The following is a 13,664-nucleotide window of genomic DNA, read 5'->3' as shown; positions in this document are numbered from 1 at the left end:
TTTTGAGGGTTGCAGGACCTCTCTCAACCAGATTGTTACTGAAGATTCTGGAAGAAGAGGATGACATTGTCCATGTATAGAGCAAGAGATATGATATCTTGAACCCAGAGATGCACACACTCCAATGTCAGTGAGAAAGAAACAGCCTGGTGTTTTGTGGCACATAAACGGTAGTGATTATGGGCATGCACCAACCATTGCTTTTGTCAAGCTGTATGTCTTAATCTTAACCTGTGAATACACTGTGTGCCTTTCTGAGGGGGCTATTTGTGCAGACTGTCCCCTGAGACCATACTTAATAGTGGATCTGTCAGCCCAAAAGCATAAACCTTAAAACAGCCTGATTACCAAAGAAATATGACCCTGTCAGGAGCTGAATCGATAGAAAAGAACTAAGAAAGGATGGAAACCCTACAGCTTACATATGCAAAGGGCACAAAAACTAAAACCTCCATCTGCTGTTTCCTAATTCAGCCATTAAAGAAAATGAACAAACAAAAGCACTTTCATTTAATAAATTATTAATCAAGATACCAATAAACACTGGGTGCATTGTAATGGAAGAAAATCCTTCATTAGATACAAAGAATTGTTTTAGACCTCCATATGTGGTTTTATTTTGTAGGCAACTCCAATGAAATAGACATCGTGCACCACGTGGACACAGAAGCCAACGTGGCTACAGAGGTCTGTCTCACTATCCTCGACCTGCTGTCCCTCTTCACGCACGTACATCAGGTGAACACGCACAGCATTTTCTGCAGAATAATTAAACGGGAGGTAGAGAAGTCATTCAAGGTCAAGGACGTGTTTTGGGGATGATTTATGAAATCAATTGACCTTACATGAATCAATTTACATGCGAGAGGAAAGCATATTAACTATGAAATCCAGATTTTATCACATGCTACTCAATGCTGGCTTGTGATCCAGACTTTTGTCCAATAACAGTCTTTCTTTCTAGTTTCTCTTAGTTTGCTTTTAGGTAGTCTAGGCTAAATGAGAATGGCACTTTATCTACTTTTTCAACGGAAATGGGATAGACAAATGATACTTTGTATTAAATTTATAACTAGATTTTAAAAAAAGACTTACTAATTTTGAGCATATTTTGTCTTCTTATTTGCCATTTGTTCATCTTTGATGCAATGAAATTACTATATACCTATTTAAATTGCTAAAGTTAAAAAGACTGACCTTGTCAGGTTTTGACAAAGATGTAGAGAAACTGTCGTTCACTGATTGTGGGAATGCAAATGGTAAAGACACTTTGAAAACCAATGTAGTGGTTTTGTAAAGTTAATCATATACCTTTCATGTGACCAGCTTTTCTAATGCCAGATACTCCTCCTGAATTACCAGGATAAATAAAATCATAAGTCTACACCAAGATTTGTATACAGATAAACATAGAAGCTTTTTGGAGGTGGGGACAGGGGTACTGGGGATTGAACTCAGGGCCACTCAACCACTGAGCCACATCCCCAGCCTGTTTTGTATTTTATTTAGAGACAGAGTCTCAGTGAGTTGCTTAGCACCTCACCTGAGGTGCTGAGGGTAGCTTTGAACTTGTGATCCTCCTGCCTCAGCCTCCTGAGCCACTAGGATTATAGGTGTGCACCACTGCACCCAGCACACAATAGCTTTATTTTTAAAGTGTCCTTTTTTACAATATTTTTGTATTTAGAGATGGACAAAGTGCCTTTATTTTATTTGTTTTTATTTTTATGTGGTGCTAAGGATCAACCCTAGTGCCTCATGCATGCTAGGCAGGTGCTCTGCCACTGAGCTACAGCCTCAGCCCATTTTGAACATTTTTATTAGTGCATTATAATCATACTTAATAGTGGGGTTCATTTTGACATTCATGGAATATAATTTGCTCCATTTCAGTCCCCACTGCTTCCGCTTTCTTTCTCCACCTACCTCCCCTTCCTCTATTTTACTGGTCTTACTTCTACTTAATTGTCGCTTTTTAAATTGGTGCTTTATAAATATACATAAAGATGGAATTCACAGTGGGATATTCATGTATGTACGTAGCATAATTTGGTCAATTTCATTTCACAGTTCCTCCCTTTTCCAGTCCCTCCTCCCTCTCCTTCTTCTATTGTACTGATCTCCCTTCTATTTTCACAGGATCCCCTACCATTTTTTTTCTTTTCTCTTTTCACTCTGGCTTCCACATATAAGAGAAAAGATTACACCCTTGACTTTCTGAGTCTGGCTTATTTATGTCCCTTATCATGATGTTCTCATTTCTGTCCATTTACCAGCACATGCCAAAATTCCATTCTTCTTTATGGCTGAGTAAGACTTCATTATGGATATGTGCCATATTTTCTTTATCCATGCATCTGTTGAAGGGCATCTAGGTCAGTTCCATAGCTTAGTTATTGTGACTTGAGCTGCTACAAACATTGATGTGGCTGTGTCACTGTAGTAAGCTGATTTTAGTTCTTTTGGATTGGTACCAAGGAGTAGGATAGCTAGGTCATATAGTGATTCCATTCCTAGCCTTTTCAAATCTCCATCCTGCTTCCAAAGTGGTTGTACTAATTCTTAGTCCCAGCAACAATGTACAAGTGTACCTTTTTCCCCACATCCTAGCCAACATTTATTATTATTTGTATTCTTGATGATTGCCTTTCTAACTGGAGTGAGATGAAATCTCAACGTAATTTTGATTTGCATTCCCCTCATTGCTAGGGTTGTAGAATATTTTTCCATATATGTGTTGGCCATTTGTATTTCTTCTTTTGAGAATGTCTCTTTAGTTCTTTTGCCCATTTGCTGATTCAGTTATTTTGTATATGTATATTAAGTTTTTTGAGTTCTTTATATAGTCTGGATATTAATGCCCTGTATAAGGAATAACAGGCAAGATTTTCTCCCTTCTATAGGTTCTCTCTTCCTGTTCTTGTTTTCTTTGCTGTGTCGAAGCTTTTTCTAATTTGACATCATCCCACTTCTTGATTCTTGACTTTATTTCTTGAGCTTCAGGGATCTTATTAAGGAAGTGGGTGCTTGCACCAATATGTTGGAAGGTTGAGCCTATGATTTCTTCTAGCAGTTGCAAACTTTCTGACTAATTCTTAGGTCTTTGATTCACTTTGAGTTTTGTGTAGGGTAAAAGACCCAATTATATATCAACAGCTAGATGAATTTCTATTTATACAACAGACTACTCTGATAAAAAGCAGTAAAAACAAGAAACTACCACTACAGGACGCAACGTGGATTAAGTTTAAGAAGTCAAACCAAAAAAGGGTATATACTATATTGTTCAATTTATATAAAATTTTAGAAAATGCACAGAATAGAAACAGCAGATCAGTGGTTGCCCAAGGATATGGAGGAGACAGGAGAGAAGGATTAGAAAAAAAGATGTTTTAAACCTTTGGGAGGCTGGGCGTGTGGCTCAGTGGTAGAGGACTTGCCTAGCACATGTGAGGCTCTGGGTTCAATCCTCAGCACCACATAGAAATAAATAAATAAAATGAAGGTATTAAAAAAAAAACTTTGGGGAGTAATGGAGATGTGCATTATCTTTATTGTGGTGACAGTTTCATGGGTGTATACCAATGTCAAACTCACCCAATTGCACACTTTGAATATGTGCAATTTATTGTATGTTAATTATACTTCCATAATGATATTAAAAATATTTGTAACATAACCATATGAGCTACAGACCTTGGCTAGCACATTAAGGATGGATCCAGAAGTTGCATCTGTTGAATAAACTGTCTACATCCAATAGCACCATTATACCAAGAAAGCCCTGCTTTTAGATGAACAAGTCTGTTCTGAATGTTTATAACTCAGTGTAAATGTTTCTCAAATCTCACATTTGAAAGGCTTTCCCTGTGCCCACAGGACCTGCCTATCTGTGACTCACCTTTTATCTCTTCCCTGATCCTTCCCCACTTACTATGCACCAGTTATTCTGTTTTTCTTTCTCAACCTTGAATTCAGAAGCTCCCCTGCAACTCCAGCTCTTGTACCAGCTGTTTGTCCCTCCTGGGAAGGTCCTCTCAGATCTCTGAAGCACTGTTCCTTCCGCTCATGTATCCATTCACCCATTAAAAAAGTCCTCACTGATCACCCTATCAATGTAATCCCACCCTCAAAGCAAATCTGTCAAAGCATCCTGCTGTCTCATCTCACTCAGTTTTTCCATCACTGCTTCATAAGTTTCCCTGAGAATAGGAACCGTGTCTTCTTACTCAGTGTTTTTTTTTTTCTAGCACCCAGAATCGTGTCTACCATATGGTAGGTTCACAGTAAATATTTTTAAGAAATGCAAGTGTTCTTTCACTTATACTAAATAACATCTGTGCTGAATTTCCAGAGACAACTCCAACAAGCTGACTGTCAAAATTCATTGATGAAAAGGGTCTTTGACACCTACATGCTCTTTTTCCAAGTCAACCAGTCAGCCACAGCACTGAAGCATGTGTTTGCCTCTTTGAGACTGTTTGTGTGCAAGGTAAGCATCTGCCAGGTTCCAGGGAACGCTCAGTTCAGGATGATAATAAACACATAATAATCCTGGCATCCCTCAGTGTGGCAGGAAGAAGCTTTGTTTCCTTCTCTTTTGGTTTGACTAGACATTGATTCCTGGTCTCAAAATGAGTTGAGATTCTGCCTGATTGAATACTAAAAGAATATAAAATTGCCTCCAATCACCAGTGCTTTGGGCTCTCGGTGGCTGTAACAGACTTTGGTAAAATGCATTCCTTCAAGTGCCATATCCATCCGTGTCAAGTTCAAGATCCCACATTGAAGTAGATATAGCCACTGTCTTCAAGGGCACATGACTGACGCCTGTGGTTTTAAAGATGCCTGGTGAATAGAGGACATTTCAGAGCTTTCATTGGGTTACTTTGGGTTGTCATCAGCTACTGATGTGGAGAATAATTACATAGATTTTTTTAAATGAAAATATATTTTTAATACTTGCAAATGGACAAAAAAAGGAGTAAGTTAAAAAAATAGGAGTTTTGTTCTAGGGAGTTTAAACCTATGAGAAAAATCAGAGCTCAATGAAGGACTGTTGCCTACTCCATCCATTCTCCATTTCTCTAGTTTCCCTCAGCATTCTTTCAAGGGCCTGCCGACCTCTGTGGATCATTCTGCTATGAAGTCCTAAAATGCTGTAACCACAGGTCACGGTCAACTCAGATGGAAGCCTCAGCACTTCTGTACTTCTTCATGAGGAAGAATTTTGAATTTAACAAGCAGAAGTCAATTGTCCGTTCCCATTTACAGGTAAGCACCACCAGTTTTCATTAATGCTGTTGGTAAAGCCACAGATTGGGGATGGAGCACTTGCCTGCCATGCACTAGGCCCTGGGTTTAATTCCAGCACCAGAACACACACACACACACTCTCTCTCTGATGTGTTTCAGCAGTAACTGAAGCCTCTTGTCCCCAGGAAACCAGTCAACAACTCCTCCACCACATTCTCCTTACAGAGCCCAGTACACTGCTTTAGAGGAGGAGCACAGCTGGGCAGAAATCCACACAGCCCATATCTCCACTTATACATTGTGCTTTCCTTTCTTCATCCAGGAAATAGAATCACACAGGGTAGACAACTCAGGTAACCATTGCCAGTGCTGGAAGACCAAACACACCAAATTCTAAATGCATAAATGTCTTTCTTTGAGGTATCCAAGATTGCTGCAGCTTTCCCCAGGCACTCATGTTTGGAAGGAAATGCCCTGGATCACGTGGCCTTCTGAAGATGCCATAGTGACCTATGGGGCATTGGACCTACAGGGAGAGATGACACCTAAATCCAATCCAGTGAATTTCTTTAAAAATACTATTTTGCATTTTGCTTCAGGGGCTCATTTTTCATTTGCCTTCCAGCTCATCAAAGCAGTAAGCCAGTTAATAGCTGATGCAGGGATTGGAGGCTCTCGGTTTCAACATTCCCTCGCAATCACCAATAACTTTGCCAATGGAGACAAGCAGATGAAAGTAAGAAATGCTTCGTGGACTTTTTTCTAAAGAATCAAGAATAAGCTGAAGAGGATTCTTTTCATGGGATAGCAGAATCATAAACAAGTTAATTCTGTATTTTGTTTACCGAGACTTTGAATATTTGAGTTTTCTTGATGGCATTGATAGCTCCTATGTTTTCAGCACACAGTCTGTTGGGTAGAATTTCCAAGATATATTGAAAGGTATATTACAAGAATAGTTACCAGAAATATCCTGAAACGAAGTGATTCACTCACACCCCATTCTTGGGCAAATACATCTTATCTTTCTGTTAGCACGTTCAAAAGACTTTTTCCTTTAATTATTATATTGAAAATTCTAGGGGTTAGAGCCAAGTTTCCATCATGACTAGACTCATAGATTAAAATAATGCTTTTAGACACTCCTCCCCTACTGTTTCTCTTTTGCCTCTTTCCTGATCTCTATGTTCAGGTTGTCTTTGTTCACTTTATTACAGGTAGGATCTCCCCAGGGGATTGCTCTCAGAAGTCATGAGCACATTGATAGTGCTTATGAGTGGGAAAGGCTCCTCATTTGATAATACCAATTAAAGACCCAGCACTGAATCTCTTTGATCCAATCTTCTATAATAATCCAATTACACTGGCCTGGGGGAAAATATGATTGGCCAGACTAGTGCCCTGTGCCACCTGTGGTGCCTATGAATGAAATCAGACATTTTCAAATCACGTGAACTAGAGTCAGGGAGGACAGGATCTCAAAGGCTATCAGGATGCTATCCCAGAAAAAAGTAAGCTAGAAAGCCAAAGGAGAGTCTCCTATAATTCTCATATTCAGATGTATGTGTATTACCATAATCAGAACACATAGAATTTGCATATGTAGAATGCAAATGTTGATGAGCAACATGTAGGCTACACCAAACGGTGATGCCAAGCCATAGCCAATAGCTGACCTGAAGGAAGTTAACTTGGGAACTCTAAACAGGTAATGACCCAGGTGCTCTCTTTTCCAAAGAACAGCAATTTCCCAGCGGAGGTGAAAGACCTAACTAAGCGAATCCGGACAGTTTTGATGGCCACGGCTCAGATGAAGGAACACGAGAAGGACCCTGAGATGCTGGTGGACCTCCAATACAGCCTGGCGAATTCCTACGCAAGCACCCCTGAACTACGAAGGACCTGGCTAGAAAGCATGGCCAAGATTCACGCAAGGAATGGAGACCTGTCTGAGGTAACAGACAAAGGCTCATTCACTCGTTGTTGGTCACATCCTGTTATCAGGATGACTGAATTTTCATGTACAACATGAATCCATGAATCACAAAGTGTCACCGTACATTTCCACCATGACTCCACTATATATGGTGTCCGACAAGCTAGCATGTAGAACTCAAGGACACCTAACTCCAAGTAGATGACATCTAATAAGTGGGGGTGACAGCCATGTATGAAAAGCCGTGCAGAGCTGAATGCTTATACCCTGAGGCGTGGAGGGTGGTGGTGAGGCGGTCTGGAAATTAAGAGTCATAAAAATTAATGTTCTGTTTTAAAATTCCTCCCCTGCAATTGGGTTTGAAGGGGGAAGCTTGCTACTATGGTGAGTGAGCTCAGGCGGAGGAAATTAGTCCTTGGTACAGCTAGTCCACCCTGGCCACGGAAAAATATAGCATTACCCACGTAATTCTGGTAAATGACCTGTGACACCAGGTCACACTGTTTAATCAAGTACTAACCCATGAGACAGCCATTTCAAAGGCAATAGGAATCAGAAAAGAAGCCATCACTGAAGGTAGAAAAACTTAGAAGGCTGATTAATTTTTATTTTCAATTTATGACCAGTTACTACAGTTTATAGTTTTAGTAAGAAAAGGACCTACAGATTTTTTAAAAGCCAGGCTTAGATCTTAAGGAAGGAAAGTAATGCTGTAGGAAAATTGTTCAGACCAGTTTCTTTACGCATTTCAAAATCATATCAGGAAAAACAAACAGAAAATCCCAAATATCCGTTTATTCTCAATGGTGAAATTTTCAGAAATCCAATTGATTCTTACTTTCAATGCTGTTATTACATAGTATTCTTCTACCTAACATATTCTGATGTGGAATATGGAAGATTATTAGTCCTAGTAAGATAAAGAGTAAAATCCATCCTCGGAATCCTTGTTTTCTTTCTTTTCACAGGCTGCTATGTGTTACATCCATATCGCTGCCCTCATCGCAGAGTACCTGAAAAGGAAGGGTAAGATGGCCACCGGAAGAGGGGAATCCACACACATTGAAACCTGGCTAAAAATCAATTTATTAATTTTGTATTATATTAATCTCACTTACGTTTTATTAACAGTCACTTTCACAGATGTTTCTTATTATGATGCACTCGAAAATTTTAACTGTTGTTCCACTAGTTTATCTATTTTATGTACAGCAAGGCTGACTGAATGGTCAGCTTCTTTGTCCAAAATGAGACTATTTCATTGATTAATGGTTTGTAGTTTCATAAGCTTGGATTAACAAAAACATGGTCTAACTTCATCTTGCACTACCATAGGTTACTGGAAAATGGAAAAGATTTGCACATCATCCCTGCTCCCAGAGGATACCCACCCCTGCGATAGTAATCCATTACTAACAACTCCAGGTGGAGGAAGTGAGTGATCTAACTGTGCTTATTCACCCCCATGCAGAGGAAATCAAGCTGCTGCCTAAATTTTATTTCATCGAAAACATTTTAGATGTATTCCCAAAGCAAAAACTATCTCAGACCTGCAGAATTTACTCTGCAAAAACCTTAAGTTAGTAATGTTCAGAAATCCTATTCACAATTTAGGAAGTTAGATTTCTAGGAAAAAAAAAATTCTCAGCAAAAAGAACTGAGTGTTAGCCAACATTCAGGATTGTGAGCTATGGTCATATTTGGGTACCAATCTGCATTTGGGTTGGCCATTGGAATTTTATTTAGAAATTGATGAATTAATATGTGAGAAGAATCTATTTTAATTTGTAAATGTAATAAATACTTTATTTCAACTAAGAGACACATCAAGGAGATATGTACATATACTATATATGGAGGATTTTATAATCAGCATGTTCCAGTTCATTTTTAAAAGCATAAACTGTCAATTTATAACACATGATTTGCAGCATGGATTTCCTTTAATTAAAGATATTCCATCATTAATATCTGATAAAATATAACAAAAATTAAAGTTACTGGGGTTTTTTTTAAAGAATAGTTAACACATGTAATCTATAAACTCTCGGAAAAGTTTGTTTAAACCCAAAATTTATGAACTAAAATCTACTTGATAACACTATCTTAACTTGCAATTTTGAGTGGAAAAACTCAGTGTATGGACACCGGAAATATATTTGTAAACATTAATATCAAAATACCTAAACATGTAAATGAACTTTAGTTGCAGTATTTAAGAAATCTACTTCATCCCATTTAAATATGTGTATATTTTCTGAAAGGTCACAATAGATTTTGCATAGAAGACATTTGAACCAAATGAACAAAATGAAACAATAAGATAACTTCTTTTCAGCCCTTGGAGAAGACAGTTGGCATCTTAGCTCATATTCACCCTGAAATCCAGGCATCTTCTTGCTTACTTCCATGTTTTCTATTTAGCCTCACTTTATATGCAAATCATTAAAAATAGCATCTTTTTATTTAACATGGACTTCCTGCCCATCTATTTATATCATGATCAGAGACCATATAGTTCCAGTAAAACTGCTTCAAATTATAACTAAAAATGAATTGAAGAAAACTGATAAAACCAAGTATCGGTTTGAGAAGTTGTGGAAATTTATGTGCCCAAAAGCTGTATGCATTTTTAATTTTAAAACATTTTAAAATGCTCAGCTTTAGACCTGTGGTGCTATTAAAATATAATATACCCACTGGGGGAAAAAAGGATATATTTATTAGTAAACTTCAGGGAAAGAGATCACTTGAGATGCACGAGCATATATTCATACCCACCAGGTTTCTGAAACTCACAGACTTGTATTTGAAGTTTCTAATGTGCTTTTATGTTGTGATGTTCCTGAGTCAGCAGAATAAACTGTGCCCTCCCTGCAATGTGCACATGGTAAAGACTTGGTGAAGACAGGCAACTGAGGAAAGCGCAGCTGCCTCAGATGCATTAAATGATCATGGTCCTGTGAGAATTGTGTTGTGGTGTTTCCTTCTACCATCAATTCTCTTGTATTTTAATACATGTACAATCATTCTAAAAAGTAGGAAAGTCTAATTTTTAAAACCAAGGTTTGGATTGCAATGCTGCTGCTGCTGCTGATGATGATGATGATGATTTCTAGCATGTTTGGGGAATGAATTTAGTTACATGTCTAAAGTGGTAACAGTGGAATCATTCCCCAAAATGTAACCTGGAGCTTGGAAAGTGCTTGCTCCGTAGAAGGCTGTGTGCTAAGCAACATCCTGGCGATGTCTCCATTTATCATCAGTAACATCTATGACTTGAGTGCCTTTATCACTTCCCATTCATGGATAAGAAAACCAAGAGAAACAGTGCTTGCAGTTTAGCTTGCCATGGAACCAACGTTCAAAGGCTGTTCTGTCATTGCCGCCTGTGACCCTCACCCATCACGTTCCCCATCATTCACACCTGATTTCTCCTCTGGGAACATTTCTCATTATCATCTAGATATCCCATATACCTGTAGAGTCTTTTAATCTTATTTAGGACTTTTTAAAAAGTTAGTGGCCAGGATAGTAGGAAGATGTAGAAGGTTTCTAGATAATGCAAAAGTGAAACCTAGTGAGTCTTGAGCATTGTCTTTACAATTCACAGAATACACCAGATGTTTTCTCAAATATTGTGTTTTTAATCCTTTCAACATCCTTTGAAATAGATATTGATGTCTCCAGTTGAACAAAAGATGGAACAGGCTCAGAGAGGTTAATGAACCAGAACATTGCAACTACATGTACTTACAAATTCTATGCTCTCTTCAAAACTCCATGCTAGCTCTTTACACACAATGCCACCAGAAAATGATACAAAAATTATAAAGGGGAAGCGCTGGTTGACTGGCAGGCAGTATTTATCAAAAGTCACAATATAACCATCTCGTTGATTATGTGAATTGAATAATACTACCACGTTTAACATCCTAAACAAAGTCATTGTCTTTCCCAAATAATATTTGATTCAAATAATAATGTCTTGTGTGTTTCTCCCAAGGCATGTTCTCTATGGGATGGCCAGCTTTCCTGAGCATTACACCAAATATTAAAGAAGAAGGAGCTATGAAAGAAGATTCAGGAATGCAAGATACTCCATACAATGAGGTTAGACTATCATGATTAATGCATAATAATTAAATAAAAAGATGCTCTGAATTGTAATGTTAAGCAAATAGAGGAAAAAGAGCTTATTCAGAAGTCAGATAATGTTACGGTATATTATGACTTCATTAAACAAAATGAAATTAGGCTAACGTAAGCCAAGATTAATAGATATCAGATTCCATTGATTATGCATAATTTTCAATGAAAATTTAAGCTAGGCCTTACTTATTTCTCTAGGATAAACATGATCAGCTCTTCTGTAAGTCATGCAATCTGTAGTCTTTTGGTAAAGGTAGGATGGGATGCTAAAAATTTTATGAGCTTGTGAAAGCTTTTTTTATGCACTAAAAAGATTATTTACAAATGTAGTTCATCAAAAGCCTCACTGGTTTCTTCAGAAAAACCTCCAGACATGAAAATTGTGGGTTATTTTTCATTAACAAATGAAATTACTGGGAATTACTTAATGTGATAACTAAAATAGAGTTTTCCCTATCAAGTAATAAAATGTTCCATAAGCTAATTTTTTTAATCTTACTATTATATGGGTGAGAAGAAAGGGTACAAAATGTAAATTCAGGGGGGATAGGTTTGGATTAAATTTTACATATGGTTCAATATTGATTTAGTATATATTGCAAATAAATAGTAAATGCAATTGCATATTTTATATTAAGCATTTCAAATAATGCTTACAAATCTTTTCTTAAGACATGTTGGAAACATTCCAACAATATTATGCATTTGTTTTAGAGCTTATGTAATTTGATTTAGTTGGACATTTATTAATTAATAACCATTGCTCTCATGAGACATTGAGTTAAGGACTGGGAAACAAAGATAAATAAGGCACATTCCTGCTCTTGAAGAATTTAGAATCTTGCTGATAGCATCCTTCGGGATGGGGAGTGGCCAGTTGGAAACAAATGATAAATGTAGACATCTTAACTGGTTGCAAGGAAAAAGAGAACAACTTTTGACATGAAAGTGGTCAGAACACAGATGAATGGGACATAAATAAAAGTTCTGGATATTTTCACGTTGAATATTGACAATTTGGAGAACTACTGCAGGGGTCTGGCCATGAAGTAACAGTAATGTGATCTAAGTCAGCGACAGTGACAATGGACAGAACTAGAAAAGACAAAGGCACTTCGTAGATTAAAATTAGCACATCTGATGCACAAGTTGGGTGGTCACAGTGAGAGAAGGGAAGACTCTGAGATGACTGTGATGTTTTGCTGGGTTGCAACTGCCAATATTGAACAACCACCAGGAATCCCACTACTAAAAAAAACTTGATAATGCAGCCATTTTGAGACCAAGAGTCAGGGATGAGCCACAACCTTAATCATGGAAAATCTCATCCTGACTGGGGTATTGCAGAATATCCTGGTGGAGCAGCTGTACATGTGTGTGGAGTTTCTTTGGAAGTCGGAGCGATATGAACTCATTGCTGACGTCAACAAGCCCATCATTGCTGTCTTCGAAAAGCAGCGAGACTTCAAGGTACGCATTTTAGAAGCTAGTTAAAACATCCCACTTCAAGTTGGCAGATTCCTTACCGTTTTCAAAAGTAAGAATCCCCTCTTTTTGTGTCAGCCTCATCTTCAGGAAACCCTTTATTTATGGTTTCAGAAATTGTCCGATCTCTACTATGACATCCACCGGTCATACCTAAAGGTGGCAGAGGTGGTGAACTCAGAGAAGCGGCTGTTTGGTCGCTACTATCGTGTGGCATTTTATGGACAGGTAAGTTCACTAGAGGTGACATGGTCTCTGAATTCTGTTGAATAGTGGGATGTCATTTTTATATGACATCTGACTATGTGCAGTGCGTTGGGGGTGTGGGGTGCTGAGTGTACCTGAGTGTTTCTCCAGATGGGAGCCTCTGCCTGCTTACCCATAGACATGGACTAAATTGGGGAACAAACGAGCAGAGAAATCCATAAGATTTAATAACAGCTGAGCTAAAAATAGTGATTTCTAACTTCTTGGAAATAAAGGATGTTGACTTGTCCAGCATTCTCTTCTTTCCAGTTCACCCACCCCAGAATATCTAACTATAGGTTTATGTCGATTAAAGTGAAATCAAATTGAACATGATTGAACAAATGACCTTCATGGCATTCTAGGAAATAAAAGGCTCCCTAGGGTCTCTACCCTACCCAACCTTCAACTTCACAACCATGTGAATTCTTCTCTCCTGCTTTCATGTTACCAGTGTTTCAAAGCAGGACATCCTATGGCTCCTTTGTTCTGTGTTGGAGGTCAACGTAATTGGAAGATTGTCTTTTCTCAATTTATTGCATAAGTAATGACACGATTGAAAATATTAGCTAGCCATCGCATTGGCCTA

General features: G+C 38.0%; 1 protein-coding gene across 1 annotated transcript in view; it reads left to right on the top strand.

The window, feature by feature from the left end:
• Dock10 (dedicator of cytokinesis 10) overlaps positions 1–13,664 on the top strand; it is a 194,541-nt gene that overhangs the window by 164,196 nt on the left and 16,681 nt on the right. The window contains exons 41-50 of the mRNA XM_077799593.1: positions 626–738; positions 4,355–4,492; positions 5,092–5,274; positions 5,882–5,992; positions 6,995–7,210; positions 8,161–8,218; positions 8,528–8,626; positions 11,199–11,305; positions 12,692–12,814; positions 12,944–13,057. Coding sequence (XP_077655719.1) covers positions 626–738; positions 4,355–4,492; positions 5,092–5,274; positions 5,882–5,992; positions 6,995–7,210; positions 8,161–8,218; positions 8,528–8,626; positions 11,199–11,305; positions 12,692–12,814; positions 12,944–13,057 — 1,262 coding nt within the window. The remainder of the gene's footprint in view (positions 1–625; positions 739–4,354; positions 4,493–5,091; positions 5,275–5,881; positions 5,993–6,994; positions 7,211–8,160; positions 8,219–8,527; positions 8,627–11,198; positions 11,306–12,691; positions 12,815–12,943; positions 13,058–13,664) is intronic.

This window comes from Urocitellus parryii, chromosome 1, assembly GCF_045843805.1.
Source record: "Urocitellus parryii isolate mUroPar1 chromosome 1, mUroPar1.hap1, whole genome shotgun sequence".
NCBI lineage: Eukaryota > Metazoa > Chordata > Mammalia > Rodentia > Sciuridae > Urocitellus > Urocitellus parryii.
Note: the sequence above shows the minus strand (reverse complement) of the source record. Positions and strands in the feature narration are given on the sequence as shown.